The following is a 16,548-nucleotide window of genomic DNA, read 5'->3' on the forward strand; positions in this document are numbered from 1 at the left end:
TCCTCGCTTTTCTAAAGCGCGGAATAACCAGGAGGTTCAGATTGTTGGATCTGAGAGTTCTGGCGTTCTGGTATTTCTGGAGCCTACGCCTCAAATAGAGCGGGCCCACCTCTCTTAGAGCTTTGTGGGCTAAGACCAGAACCTTGAACATCACTCTCTTCCTCACCGGCAGCCAATGCAGACTTTGCAAATGAGGGGTGATGTGATATTGTAGGGGCACATTTCTAATTAGCCTGGCTGCTGCATTTTGGATCTGTTGAAGTCTCCTCATGAGATAGTCAGGGAGACCAATGAAGAGGCTGTTGGCCTAATCAAGCTGAGAAGTGATAAGAGCATAGACCACCGTCTTCCTACAATCCATAGGAAGGAAGTGAAGACATCTGCGTAGTGCCTTCAGTTTCCAGAAGCACTGAGAGGAGATTTGCGATATTTGCGCCTTACCTGTCAGTTGGGTGTCAAACCTAAAACCCAAATTCCTAGCTGAGTTAACCGGAATTGGAGGAGGGTTTAATTCTACTGGCCACCAGAGCTCAGATTGAGGGGGGAGAGGCTGATTAAAAAATAGTATCTCAGTCTTATCAGTATTAAGTTTCAGGCAGTTATCTGTCATCCAAGATGAGATATTCTGAAGACACTGCCTGAAATTAGTGAAGGCATTCTTGCTCTGCTCTTTGAAAGAAAAAATAAGTTGAGTGTCGTCAGCATACGAGACGACACGGACACCCGATCTTTCCACAATAGATGCTAGAGGGGCCAAATACACATTAAAAAGTGACGGGCTCAATGCGGAGCCCTGTGGGACCCCTTGTCGCATTGCCCTAGAGCTGGAGACATGGGGATGGAGAAAGACTTGTTGTGATCTGTCTTCCAGAAACGACCGAAACCAGCGTAACACGGTCCCTGTAACTCCTAATGGGTGGAGCCTCTTCAGAAGGATCTTATGGGAGACCGTGTCAAATGCCGCCGAAAGATCTAGCAGCACGAGCATGGCGCAGTTTCCTGTATGCATCGTTTCACGTATTGACTCTGCCACCTCTAGAAGAGCAGTCTCGGTGCTGTAACCTGCCCTAAAGCCCGACTGAGAATCATGCAGGTGATTATTGGATTCTAAAAAATCCGAAAGCTGCCTCTGGACCTCTTTCTCCAAGATTTGTGCTGGGGCCGGGAGCAGAGAGATAGGTCTGAAATTTTTCAGCTCTGTCGGATCTGCATCCTCTTTTTTAAGGATAGGACGAACAAAGGCTTTCTTCCAGTCAGTTGGAAAGATTCCTGTATCCAGGGACGTATTCCAGAGATTGTTCAAAGTGTTATTAATTACAGGGGCTAGGAGTTTAAGAACTCCGGCCGAGCAAGGATCAGAAGGGCAACCAGACTTGACTTTCATTAATTCACTCAAGGAAGCTTCCTTCACAAACCGGCGAAAGTCTGACCAATTACCTGAAATGCCGTCTAACGCCACGGCCTGTTTATCCGTAGTGGGAAAAGTAGAATAAATGGTCATAATCTTATTGTGGAAGAACGAAACCAGTTCCTCACACAACGATAGAGACGTCGGGACCGTACTTTTTAGAGACTAAGGTTTCATAAAAATCTCCACTATCTTAAAGATCTCCCTCGAAGAGTTTTGTGCCTCCACAATTTGTTTTGCCATAAAGTCTCTCATGGTCCTACGTTTCAAGGTGTGAAATTTCCTCAGTGCCGCCTTGTAAATCTCTTTAGCTGGAGTTTCATAGTCTTTTCTCCAAATTCGCTCCAACCTTTTGCAATGGCTTTTTTCTATCCGAAGTTCGGTATTAAACCAAGGTGCTGAGGGCCTACTCCTAGGCACTTTGCAAGGTCTAATCGGGGCTATCTTATCGAGGGCTATGGTCAACCATGAATTAAAGAGGGAGGCATCACGTGTTGGATTTATCGGAAGGAGCCGGAGAAGTATTGACTAGTTCACTGCTCATTAAATCAAGAGTGACCTTCCCCCAGTTTCTTCTATTTACTACAGTTGGCCCACTGTGATTAACAGGACGTTTCTGTCCCAACCTGAACGTGACCAGCATGTGGTCCGACCAAGTTACTGGTATAGGCTTTTCCACTATGATGGGCATGTCATTTTTTTTTGTCAAACCGTTTTTATTGCAGGACCAGGTATGTTGTACAGCAACCAGGGCACATGTCAGTAAGGCGGGTTTCCCGTCCTCCCCTTAACCATTAGTCCGTGCAGCATACACAGCCGTACTGCCCACATCCCGGAGGCCGGGCGGCATCACTCAGTTGTATGGCACATTGAGGCAATACTGACAAGAACGAACTTCCGGTGGGGAGACCCGCTGCCCGCTTTTGGTATGATGGCCATGTCATTAGTGAAGACAAGGTCTAAGGTGTGTCCAGCAACATGAGTAGGGGATTGTACTTTTTTTTTGATTGTACTCTGGCGGCTTGGGTAGGTCTGTATGCGAAGCGCTCGTCAGCGCTGGACCCAATTGGTGTCCTTTAAAGCCGCCAGCTCCGTTGCGAGCGCATTTAGTTAATACATTAGGTCGCAGCATCGGACGTGGTATGTAGAGTACACATCACCATTTTTAAATGTAGACAGCTATTGATCCTGAAGAATTGCCTTAGATCCTCCTGACTAACACGGCGAGAAACATGTCGATCATTTTAGAGTAGAGCTTTACGCCTAGACACCTTATTTCTAGCATTTAGCCTCTCTACACATTTTAATAGGGTAGTCTACCTTATGAATAAAGTACTATTAGGACTGACCAACCCTTTTTATTACACACTTCTGCTACATTTTCCTTATTAGGCCCCTCACACCCATGCAAATATCGGCAGGAACAAAAGATCCCCGACAAAGAGCCCCGGTTTCGGGTGCCCGTCAAGGATTGCAGCGCCGCCTTGACGAGGGGCAATGCTCATATGATGAAGCATGACACCTAGCTTGCTGGGTGTGTGAGAGCATTAGTTCCACCTCAAGGAATTGCCCTGGTTTCTTTACCTTCTATCAACTACCTTGGTAAATGAGCGTGCCATTTACTGATCGCATCTCTTCCTTCTAACAATTGAGGAACTCTGTACCCCATTTTTGGATATTGTACTTTTTGCGCCAGGTTTAAACTTTTTAGAGCATCACCTACTAGGGAGGCTAGGGGGCAGTTAACCATGTCCATATGTACATTAAAATCTCCTAGCACGGTGAAGTTGGAATAACGTAGCGAGAGATTGGTGATGCAGTCAAATAGAAGTGGCCAGAAAGAGGCCGCAGTGTTAGGGGGTCTGTATATCAGTAGTCCTGCCATCGAATGATTTTTGGATAATTTCATTTGGAAGGACAGAGCCTCTATAGGTCCTAGCTCTCCAATTTTCTTATGGGAAATTTCCCAGTCCTCTCTTAAAATTATTGCCAGGCCTCCCCCAAGTCTATTATCAGCTCTGTTAGCTGTCACCATTCTGTAGCCCATGGGAATGGCTAGACAGATGTCCGGGTTTGAACCTTCTCGCAACCAAGTTTCAGTCACAAATAGCAGATCCCAATTAGAGGTTTTTAGAAGCAGCCAGATTTCAGCGGCATGCTTAGGGAGGGAGCTGCAGTTGATCACAGCTGCCTTAATTGGTTGTTCACAGTTGACATTACACGGGGAATGAGTACGTGGCAGTACCTTCAGAGTATTAATGTCATTAGTTTTTATCAAGGCCGGCCTATTTAGTTTGAACTTGCAGGATCCGCACTGCGACTTAGCAGGTCTTCCTCCTACTGTCAGCAGCCTATCCAAAGAAAAGCAGGTGGGCCTTTCGCGGTTTAAGTTGGACAGGTCGAGCAGTTGGTCTCTAGACCATATCCTTCTCCCCTGAAAGGGGTGACGAGCAGAATGTCCAGCGCTGAGCGCGGTACGAGCGCAGACGGGCGCAGACGTCCGCTGTGCGCTCGCGCCAGCCTGCAGATTAAAAGCCTCTTAGTGCTACGTGATTGGTCCGTACGTCACACACCCCCTCTGCAGCCTACAGTGTCAGTGAGCATGCGCGAAGCGCAGGCACTGTCTCCACACTTCTGCGCTGTGTCCGAGGTTAGCAAACGAGAAGACAGGATTAACAACACGCAAGCACAACAATTAGGCAATCAGGTAAAAATACTAAAGATTAAAAAGGAACTGTGCAAATAGGCAAGAAATGTCCAGCAATATCGCTTCACTCCCGGCTCAGGCCTCAGGAGGATGCAGTGGTGTGCGCTCGCGCTAGCCTGCGGATTAAAAGCCCCTTAGTGCTGCGTGATTGGTCCGTACGTCACACACCCCCTCTGCAGCCTACAGTGTCAGTGCGCATGCGCAGGCACTGTCTCCACACTTCTGCGCTGTGTCCGAGGTTAGCAAACGAGAAGACAGGAATAACACCACGCAAGCACAACAATCAGGCAATCAGGTAAAAATACTAAAGATTAAAAAGGAACTGTGCAAATAGGCAAGAAATGTCCAGCAATATCGCTTCACTCCCGGCTCAGGCCTCAGGAGGATGCTTAAGTCCATTTCAAAATCCACCAAAATTAGCTGAGACAGCCCTGTCAAGACAAGGGTTTTCACTCCCAGGATTTAATGCAAGTGTAAAATTGCTTATCATCTAATTTAGAATAGAATGTTTATTAAAGCTGAGGGCCATATGGCACAAATATTGCCTAAATTTGTAAACATAATGCATTTGTAAATTGCATGTTCTTCTCTCGGGCATCTTGATGCTGACATAACAGATGTTTAATATTACTCAATTTAGTGGTATCTCTTATCGACCTTGGATGGATGAAAGGCTTAGTAGACTTGCTGAGATTCGAACCTATGAACATGACGCCAAGCACAGTTCCTGGAGTGGATGCATTTGTCTACTGAGCCACCAGTTCAGTGGCCACTCATTGACTGTCTCCTGATACGGATGTCAAACGCATAGATGTTGTAGGTAAATGTGTGGCGATGATGCAGGAGTCGGGCGTAGCTATCATTGGTACAGCATGTGCAGAGGCACCAGATCCCATTTAACCCTGATAATTGATGTATTTTAATAACCCAACAGCAGTCAAATGCGCCAATTTTCTTTCTTGCATCAGGGTCCATGGCAACCTGGCTACGCTACTGGCAAGATTGAGCTTATAGCCATTTGAAAAGCTATGCTTTGCAGATATGACAAATGTTAATGGGAAGTGGTGAAGGATATCCCAAAACACCGCCAAGAACAGAGATAGTACGAAAGGTCAAATCCATCTTGAATTAGAATCAGCTGACACTTTTAACCATCAGCTCACCTAATGCATCTTCTATGTGTTCGTGTTAACTCAGGGATTCTGGCTTTCGTCTAGAATTCCAAATGCGCTTGCTGAAGCTGCTTTGTGACTCGGAACACTTGTAAGGACCCACGTTTAAGGAGGTTTTGTTAAAAATTGAGCAGGCCTTTAAAACAGCTAGGTCAAATTAGGCACTGCAGCACCACCACTATTATTTGCTTGAGCAATAGAAGAGGCGCTCTGCCCTGTATCACAAGGCACCACAGCAGCCTTTACAATTCGAAATGACCTTTCTTCAGGAGGTCATCCCATTGCTAAAGGACTTTGACTTCATGATAACCTGGACCTCAAGGATGCATAATTTCACCTCCATGTGCATCCAGCATGCCTTGCTTTGTGAGAGACCTGTGCAGAGAGATATTTGGAATCAGCTCACCCCAGTGGTTGTGACTTTTGTCTGCTGCCTGAGTATGCATGTATACCCATATCTGGGTGAGGGACTGGTCAATGAAAATGTTTTTTTTAATCATTGCCAATACAATCAAGGCAAAAATTCAAATGCTTGCCAAACTATGGTTCAGTAGAAATGTTCCAAAATGTCTTCTTCATCCACAGCATGAATTCAGGCATTTCTGAAAATGATTCTCCTGGTGTCACATCCTCTTGCCATTGTGCACGTCATGCCCTGGTTCAAAATGTCTGACTCCAGCATCCGCACAATGGTAACTGGTGACAAAGGTTTTGGGAGTTTCTGGTATTAGTAACGCCAAATGCCCAGAACAAATGACAAGGTTGTAACTTGCACATTCTCATGATTAGCAGAACCACTGCAACTGCCGCAGGTATCGGGGCTTACGTCTGCGAAGCAGGCAGGCTTGGACATTTACTTGAATGACCTCTCAATGCATGAGAGGTGGCTTTGAAGAAGGCAGATTTTGATGTGAATGGAATTGAGAGCAGTAGCCTTAATATATTTACAAACAAAACGTAAAAGAAAATGTTTTATTTTTTGAATTCACAACAAGACAACCATGTACTACTGACTAGATGACAGTATTAAAGTAAATGGAGTAAGTCGGTACACACAGTTTCCAGATGTCACAGAAGGCGCAGGAGATGTAGAATTGGGGTCTAGTCTTCTGTTCAGTTATGTGGCATGCATAAAGAATGATCTTTCAGCCAAACTAAACAGCTATCACTAAGAAACAAACCACACTATTATACAGATATACAAAAAATGGAACTATCTGCTTGCAACAAGTCGAAAATGAATGGCAAAAGTTTGCCTCCACGTATGTGTTGGGTCTGTGAATCAGTGCATTACTGTCGCCTCAAAGGGTTGCCCTGAAGATGGGTCTTTCTACTTGCCATCACTTCTTAACCATAGAGGAGCGGTATATGCACAAACACATGTCAGTCAGAGAATTCTTCACCAATGTGCCATCGGTAGCGGAACACTTACTACACATTCGGATTATGAGAAGTACTAGCATGTGTTACTTTGCAGAATGGCTACATGGTCCTCTGTCTATGCATTTACAAAACACTACTGTATACCTAATCAACCTGCAACTGTACTGGGCCACCATTTGTTTGGTCATATTTCAATCTTCTACCACATGTACACCTCCAATTTTTAGGAGGCAAGAAGACTGCTTTAAAGTCTATGTAAATTAACAATAGAAGCTTGCTAAAAATGGAAAATATTACTTATTTGTAATAACCTGTGCACAGCTTGTTCTGTTGTAGATTAAAATGCGAACTTGCCACCCTGAGCATTGCAAGAAGAGCTTAAGACATATATTTTACGCATGTCTTAGGAGAACACAAACACACGGCACTCTAGGTAACAAAGTAAGCTGGATTGGAGTCTGTTTCAAAATGCAAAGTGAGCTTCAGGGTGAAGTAGGGTTAAGTCCTTCAATTAATGCCTGCAACCCAAACAAAGTGCCTCATTACGATATTGGTCAGACCAGCGTCCCACCACCATCGCAGCAGGATTGAGACTGCCCGACATGTAGTCGACGGTCCCAACTGCCATATTTTGATAAGACCGTGAAGGCGGTCTGAAACTGCCCTTTTCTACTGTGGCTTGTGCTATGGCCCGGAAAAGGACCGCAGCACAAGCCGCAGTAGAAAAAGGCATGTTTTCAAACATCCATGCACCGTGTGCCAGGCACCTTGTGGTGCCGGGCACACGGTGCATGGCTGGGACACAGTGCATGGATGTTTGGAGGGGCACCACATTTGCCCTCCTGGTCACTGAGTAGGGACCCTTGGGGGACGGGGGCCCTACCTGTGGCCCCCCAAATCCCCTTCCATCTGCCTTTACATGACGGTGGGACCGCTATGTAAAGGCTGAGGGAAAGGGACATCATAATCCCTACGGTGATGCCTGCGCACATCGCCTCCATTGTAGGGATTACAGTCCGACCGCCGCCCCGACGGGCTCCTTGGGCCTGTTGGAGGCGGCGGTCTTTCCCCCGCGACCACGGCACTCTGACCGCCAGTATTGAATGCGGCAGTCGGGCTGCTGCCCTGGATGTCGGGCAGACCGCCACCGACGGCCTGTCAGTGGTGATCCGTTCGACATTGTAATGAGGGTCTAAGATTCTAGAAACAGAAGTCGTACTTCTCTGAACCCCTTACCAGATAACAAGTGCACGGGTAAGTGTTTAATGTATCTACATTTTTTGTTTCCCTCATGTTTTTTGCTTTACACAAAGCACAAATACATCTCCCTTGACTGCTGGTATGTGTAGATGTATCCTCATGGTATCCCTCAGATCCTGTGTGGAAATGAGAGCAGAGAGCGTGGTTCCCTGCCTTGAAGACAGGCCTAAAGAGACACAGACAGTAGTGTGGGCATATACTCGATGTTTGCAGTACTGAACTCCATGACAGTGGCTGCAAGAGCATAGCCAAACCATAATACTTGCACGTGGTGTTTACCCATAAGGAACTGCATCATTGCCATTTCCCTCCCAGAGGAGCACAGAGGCAACAACTTATTATGTCTGACTCCTTTATAAGGAAGATGCAAAAGAGAGTGTAAATTGTACATGGCCCAGTTTGTGGTGTACGCCTCAAATATTCCATAACATACCAGTTGATAGATAACCTGGACGTTTGCATCCATTGTGGAATTGTACTTCTGCCTGCTGCTAAGTGAGTTATCCATAAAAATGGCCATATCAATTGGAACACAAATGATTATAACCTAGAGATGTGCATTTTGTGATGTTGAAGTCCAATACTCTCCTTGACTCTTTCATGATTTCTCCTCCAGACTGATCTTTCAAGCTACTTCCCCACTTCTGGTCCGCTGTATTTGCGATACAAGGAGAAAGTTCAGTTCAGCAAGGATTACCAAGCATGTCCCAACAATGTGCATGCTTTAGAACTCCTTTTTCATTTTCTGAGATTTTTATGAAACAAGGATATGCCAGGTGATGCAAACAAAATACAGTGCATCAGAAAGCATCCTTCATAATATATCCTATGAATAAGTATATGCACATTTGTTTGAAAGAAAGTATACACAAGAAAAGAAAGGGAAGCATTGCACAACATAGGTAATTTAAGCTAAGGACAAAAAAAACAAGAGGGGAAGGAATAAAGGTGGACTAGGGTGAGGAGATTGAACACTGACTGTGGAATAAGGTAAGAGCGCATGTTGACCCATAGATATGGGTAATATTATGTTGTGGTCTAAAGATGCGAGGCAATGTGGGATTTAGAGTGGGAACGGTTACGCTGATATGAATTGACATGTAAAAGAAGTGTCAAGGAGTAGGAAGTCGGCCTTCATGGTGGTTTGGATTGTTTTTGTGCATGAACAGATGAACAGGTCTAATTTATTCCATAGATTGTGTGCTCTTTAGGTGTTAAAAGTGTTCTTAAGAACATTGTTGTGAGCACTTCTGGTAAAGCACGCCCACGCCTTTGAACTTTCTCTATGTGTGATTTCTGTTTTCTAGAGAAATCTTGCTAAGGTCATTGAAAAGGAAGAGAACGTGACGTTGGTGCATGGCCAGCAGGAGGCAGTGAAGATTCACACCATCAGCCCTAAGTCACAGATGGTGCTCAAAAGTCTCTTTCTGGTTTTTGAGTTTCTTTTCAGACATGACTGCAGGTGAGATATGCGTGGCAGATATGGATGTGTGTTATAATCCTACCTCTCATTTAAATATTTGTATTGGAGTTGTGGAAAAGTACATGGTGAGATGCTCTATACCTAGGGTAGCAAGAGTAAGTTTGAATTCATCCTAGATTTACAGGGCATCCTCTTCAGATAAATTTACATGCAATCAACATAAATAACTTGTATTTTTCATAGTTGATAGTGATCCAGAAAGTCTCGCATGGAAGACGACCTCCTCTTCTTGACCACATTGAGAGGAAGAAAAACGTTTGAAGCTTTAAGGGCATGTATTGTAATTGTTAGCTTTAGAATACAAGGGGGAAGATATACAGGTGTTATCCTGCAACTGTTTTGATGTTGGTTTAATACATGCATACCAGTGGAATATAGATGGTGCCAGTGGACTTTCTCAACTTGTTTTGCTTTTGGAAATACGTTTGTATAAAATACCACACAGATTTGGCAAGATAATATAAGAGATTGGTAGGGTTTTCTGCCCTGGTGAATATCTGAATCATTTCCAATTGCATCCAAGTGGAATAATCATCACCCTGCTGCTCCTCTGCTATCCTGTATAAATCTGAAATGAACTGTCAGCACTATATGCTCTTTACTTGTTAGCTCTCCAAGGCTTTAAGCTAAAGGTTTGATATTTATCAAACGGGTCTATTGGTGGCATGATTGGTAGTATACTGTAGACTCTTTTCTAAAAGAAAGGATATATGTGGTGATTCTGCTAGGAATCAAGGCAGTTTAAGTGTTTAATAAACTCAAGTCATAATCGAGAAAATCAAAGAAAAGTAGGTGTATCTACATATAGCCTGGCACATAGAGGAAGAAAGGAGACACATTGGCCACAGGAAGGAGAGGGTGAGAAGCTGTGGTAAGGATTTCATCTCCTTGTAGGATCTCCATGATTTTCAGTAGATGAGCTGCTAAAAAGTTGCAAGGAAGAGCTAAGATGCTTTTCTGTTAAAGGGAAATCTCTGATATCTCCGATGGCTGCACATTCTCAGAACTTCAAATGTGCAGCAGCTCCTACTCCTCAGCTGCGTTTGGCTTGAATCTTGCCTTGAAGTGCTAAAAAAAAAAAGCAGTTTTCATATCTGATATTATTATTTCCACTAGTTATTCATGACAGGTTGGCTTCAGCACCTTCAAGCTCTGCCCTTGCACATCAAAATGTGAAAATTAGCTGCAGTGACATTTAACCAACTAGCACAGCTGCTTAGGCTCTTGTGATGGACCTCATGAACGTGGCAGTTGGGATCTTCGAGTGGATTCAGAATTACAGCTTAAGCCATGAGTCGTGCCTCAATTCATCATCACAAAACCTTCATTGCTTGTTACAAATATTGACTTGATTGAGTAGCCCGATCACCCTTAAGCCATTGATTGAGCAGCCACATCAACTCTTAAGCCCATCAATAGAAAATGTGAGGTTTAAATGTAATATCTTGCTAGAGCCATTTATTTAATGGTATGCTATATTCCAGCTATGCTAAGCTCTGATGAGATGGCAGGAATTGTGTCAGATTTGTCCACAAGCCATCCACCCCTGGAGTGAAATGTTTAGAATTAAACTCAAACAAGCCTCCATTTGCTTCTACTACACAATGTGCCAACAGTGGCCAGTGGTAGCATGAGAGGAATGTATTTAACTGGACATAGGAATAAAGCCTGCATCAGTACAGAGGAGAGATTGTGGAGTCTTGACCAGCGATAATGGAAATCACTAAAGCTAAACATCTTCTGACAATCTCATATTCATTTAGAGTGGGCAGCAGTGGAGGGGATGAAAAAAGGTTTTGAAGCAAAGAATGATAATAGGTTTGCCCCACTATGCAGTTTGTGACTGTAGTTTCTCAGTGACAAAGAAGCGACTAGCATTTTGCATCTAGTAGGTTATTTGGTATCTGTCAATAGTGTTACGGATATCCCTGTCTGAGGAAAACAGTGAGCATGGTGACAGAGCATAGTGGCTCAAGGAAAAAGCTAGGGGTTTAGCATTTCTAGTCAATAAAATTCAAACTTTGAAAATATTCATATTCTGTGCACTATTTGTAATGAATTTCAAAATATTAAAATATTTTTAGTGGGATGCTACACACTCTTAATTCAGAAATGGAGACTTTGGAAGGAAAAGTGAAAGCCTGAAATGAGGGTGTAAACAGCATAGACAAAAACCTGAAAATACCTGCTCTGAAATATATGACGGAACACTCTTTTGCTACGAAACATCTACAGGCCAAGGCTGAGGATCTTGAGAATAGATCAAGACAAAGTAACCTAAGAAGTCTGGGTGTTCCAGAAATTGTACAGAAAAATATTTCAGTGTTGGATGTCATATCTGATTTAATTAAGCAGTATATTCTGCCTAGATACAAAGGTCCTGGTGGTCTCTTCATAGTCCACATATATATGGTATCTGCAGTGAAGCCAAGAAAGGTCTAGCCCCAACTCCCTTTTTTAGCTACATACAGGAAAAATAATTATTTCTTGAAAAAGATAGTGAAGTTAGGACTGCCTTCATGGATGCATGTTCAATGGTCAAGATATTCACAAAGATTGCACAAGTTCCAGTAGCTGGTACCAGAATTTCAAAAACATAGCTCACAGACTGCAATTGTGCTACATTCATGAATGTTGGTTTTTAGTGCGGACTCAGTTCGAAATTAGGTTCTTAATTTGGGAGGTGGTGATCCCTGCCAACTTAATAAACTCTATCTGGTTAGGTCAAGACACAGTTCTGAGAGAATCTCTGCTCAACATATGGTAATTATGGCACAAGCAGCCAGCGATCGCCAAAGGACTGTGTGTTAAATTCCAGCAGTTCCATCAATAAAGAACAATCCACCATAAAAACCCAAAAGACATTTAGAAAAATAGAGAAAAATATAACAAGCAAAAAGCCACCAAGATCATTAAAATAGGATAAGATAGGGGCCACTATTATTTTTGTAGCTGTAGCGTTTTCCACATAATTATGGAGTTTCTGAATTTGCCACACGATCCATTATCTGCTGCATAATTTGCAGATTAACAAAAAGATTGTTTTTAGCTCTGAGGGATCATATATTACAAAAAATGGGGGAACTTCTATTACTGTGTAGTGGAAGGCCCTTCACACATATTACTATTACTTATAGTGTCAGACTGTTTCAAATGAGGTGAAACCTTTGCCGGGATAGTGTTATATGTCAAAATGACAAAATTATGAGCTAATTTCATCTCAAAATGTGCTGCATTATGCCTTATAATGTGCTGTTTCTTGTCACATAATCCCAATGGCCCTGCATAGGAGGAAGTAGGGATATATTTTGTTAAAGTTTTAGGGCAAAAAGCACACAGTAAAGGACCATTGAAAACAACAGTTTGCAGTTTACCAGGACCTAGCATGGTTTCCTGCCAACCGTGATGTAGAGGAAGTGAGACACACCAAGTGGATCAATCAGGAAAAGTTTTACCTAGCCAGAGCAAAATACAGCTCTTGGCAGCCCTATATATTTTTTATTCATATTTGCTAATTGTTTAAATACACACTGCAGCCCCCATCTGATATTTAACTCCCTTGCCATTGGTACATTTTCTGAAACAGCTACTATTTATTGCTTTACAGTGAACATTCTAAATAATAGGTTGCATAGAGTTGGGGGAGGAGAAAGAACATCATAGTCATTAACAAATGTATTGAACATATGAATACAGAATTCATCTGATTTATGCAAATAGAGTAAGTATTTTGTAAAGTGGTGAGCCTTCAGTTGGTTTCAGAAGACAGTTCTGAGTTCTGGCCCAGAGAAGGATTACTATGACCTTATGCTAAAGTTAAAAAGTTAAATTTGGCTAAACTAGTTTTACCAATGCCATTTTTGGGGCAGAGCATATGCACTGTGTGACTGAGTAGAAGTGTCACAGTGCAAAGTCCTAATACCATCAGAAATAGGGTCCAGAAATTGGTGACAAATCTGGCATGACTATACACAAAAGGCAAATTCACTACAGCGTGGCAAAGCACATTATCCACTTTCAAGGAAGCAGAGATATTACTCACCGACATAGCTACTTATCAGTTAGATGGGGTCTCACATTTCCATATTTTGTGTGTACATGATTGGGAAGTATAAATTGGGTGATATGGACAGTTTAGATGCAGACTAGGATTTCCTTGCCATTTACAAATATTTGTTACTTAGGCTGGCTACTGTCTCCCCTCACAGCTTGCTTGAATTCTATGGATACTTATGTTGCATGCAGTACATTTTCAAAACCAGACCCAGAGATCTCTCCCCTCAGATCTTTGGCAGTGGTAAGCAGCAATGTAGGAGTGTGGGTTCATTGTGGTTTGGAGGGAGTAGCAGGAAAAAAATTGAAAGGTAGTTTATACGATGCCCAAGAATGAAGCCTATGTAAATGGAAAGATGTAAGGGTTGTATGATGAAACTGTAAAATCAAGATTTATAATAGAATATGATTAAATATTACTGTAAAAGTCCAAGAAGATGTGCAACTTGAACATGTTATCAATTAATGTACTGTCACTAGAGGATGTCTAATTATATACTATAACGTTTTTTAAACTTCAGGCGACCTATAATATCTATGGCCGGAACATTTGATCCTTCACTGTCCTCCCACAACCATCATTCTGTAATCAACCCCTCTCCTTCACTTCCTCTCATCTAATAATTGTATCCCCTCTCTAGCAATACTGATCCGCTCCCTCTTGCAGCCTCAGCAGGTCTCCCAGACTTTGCCTGACCGTTTTTGTGTGCGCGCTGTGTGGCATTGTCTCTCTTCTTCTGTGCACCCTTTTGCTGTCCGTATTTTGTTCATTGTACTGACTGCCTCTAACGTAGCATGATTGCTGCCATCAAGTGTGCTACCTGTAAATTTATTTGGACTTACTGTTTAGCCTGTAAGTGTGCTATCTGTAAATCTATTCAGACCAATTGGTTGGCTGGTTTTATTGTTTAGTTAGCCTTACTGTTTAGTCAGCCTTATTGTATATTTAGCCTGATTGTTATTGTCCATACACTGTTCTCCAGTATTGAATCTTTCATAGATTCACATGCTTGAATCTTCCCCGTGGTCATGGTGGGAGTCCCACAGTACTTTGTTAAGCAATACTAAAAGGAGTACATTAGAAACATTGCAAAAGTAATTTAACTTGTTAACCAATTCTGACCCTTATAAAAGACCCAAACTTCAGTCAATGAGGTACAAGCCCTGAGACCACAAGCCTCCGCAGAGCCACCATACCTCCCTGAGCTCGTCTCAGTTCTTCATACTTGTGAACTTTTGACCCTGTTCTGTTCCTCTTTGGAATATTCTTTAAGGAATTCGGCTTAAGGTATTGTGTAGTTACTTCATTTCATAATGTCAGAAGGATCTAAGAAGAGATTGTTCAGACATTGCTGATCTTGTGGAAAGGCAAGGTTGTTCACAGAGGATCCTCATAAGGACTGTCTAAATTGCTTACATCCCAACCATATTCCAAGGGACTGTAAATACTCCAGAACTTTTTCTTTCAAGACTCTGAAGTACAGAGAGGCCAGATTATTATTATGGTTGCAGCAGAAAAAGTCCAGATCTGAATTTGGCTCATCTAATGAGAGTTCAACTCACTCTACTCCTGAACCATAAAGAAAACATAAGGGTTCTACCTCATTTAAAACAGAATCAAAAAAGGTAAAGGCTGACAAAACATCTGAAAAAGCAGCCTCTAAGGAGCAATCCACTAGCTCTGGTCACAAGAGACCATCAACTTCTGCTTCTGTGCCTCACACTTCTCACAAATCTTTGTCGGCGAAAAAGACTCAGTTTATGGACACGTCAACGGCAGCTTCTTCGACGACTGCAGGAAAATCGACAGCGCCGTTGACAGCTACCTTCAGTTTCACGCCGTTGACGACAGCCTTGTCGACGAGAGGAGTGACAACAATTACCTCATCGATGGCTGCCCGACGACGACCTCGTTGACAACCACTCCGTCGATGACGGTGTTCAAATCCCCAATGTCAATTCATGGGTTGACAACGACAGTTACTATAAAGCGCATCTCTCCGTCGACACTCTCATCGACGGAAGAGAAGAAAGACACCTTACCACTTGAAACTGCATGGATAACATCGGATTTGACAGTCTTGAGCAAAGGATCACTTCTTCCTCTGTCACACTTTCTGGGTATGGAGGAGTCTGCAGATGAGGGCCAGCGTATAGTCCTTCACAATTAAAAGTGAAGTGTCAGGACACTGACAATGAGGAATAGTACCAAGGAGTTACTTCAGAGTATATGGAGACACATTTTTCTTTTAAAGGTCGTCCTCTGTTTAGGCTGCACTGATATGATTCTTTTCAGCGACACTATGACTTTGAGGAGGACTATAAGAAAATGCTACTTTCACAAGGTGACACCATAGCGGTGCCAATGTCCTGTGTCACAGATCTCGGGCACATGTTGTATGACTACTATAAACATTTTCTGGAATCGCAAACACCAGCTCCCCACACTCTGGGTTATCATGAAAGACAGCAGGAAAAAACACTTCCTGATGCTTCGGAGCCTCCTCCAGCACAAGAGAGTATGGCGGCCCCTTGGGTCATAACCATTAGAGATGATTATATTGAAAGCGATCCAGAAGACCAGCCGGAGGAAGGAGAGTTGGTTCAGGACACGGAGCAAGCGGAATGTTTCATGTATGATTTTGAGGATTCCACCAGGAAATTTATAAGAGCCATTCCAATGGTAAGCTGCACTTGGGAGTAGGGGCTCAAATTAATGAAGAATCCAGCTACGGTCACTGCAGTGGTTCCGAGAATGGATAAAAAATATAAAGTCCCCGAGTCTTCTCCTGCATGTTTAATTGGACATCCAAGACCAGAGTCAGTTGTAATGCAGTTGGCGCTCCAGAAACCCTCCTTCAAACGCCTTAGCCATCTTAGGCCGCTATGACCGTTAGAGGTGGTCTGACTTGGCACCTTTTCTAGACCATCTCCCTGAGGAAAAGAAGGCAGACTCTACGCAGATTCTTCAAGAGGGTGCTAGGGTGGCTTCTGAGGTCATAGACATAGCTATGGATATATCTTCCATCGCTTTCCGGCAAATGGCAGGGGCAATCGTACTTCGCAGACCGGGTATGTTGAA

General features: G+C 43.2%; 1 protein-coding gene across 2 annotated transcripts in view; it reads left to right on the plus strand.

The window, feature by feature from the left end:
- The window catches only part of BRIP1 (BRCA1 interacting DNA helicase 1), a 1,188,160-nt gene that overhangs the window by 605,885 nt on the left and 565,727 nt on the right, over positions 1-16,548 (plus strand). For both annotated transcript variants that reach the window (XM_085649424.1, XM_085649423.1), the window contains exon 11: positions 9,238-9,392. In XM_085649424.1, the coding sequence (XP_085505550.1) occupies positions 9,238-9,392 (155 nt within the window). The remainder of the gene's footprint in view (positions 1-9,237; positions 9,393-16,548) is intronic.

This window comes from Triturus cristatus, chromosome 3_2 (assembly GCF_964204655.1).
Source record: "Triturus cristatus chromosome 3_2, aTriCri1.1, whole genome shotgun sequence".
NCBI classification, from domain to species: Eukaryota; Metazoa; Chordata; class Amphibia; order Caudata; family Salamandridae; genus Triturus; species Triturus cristatus.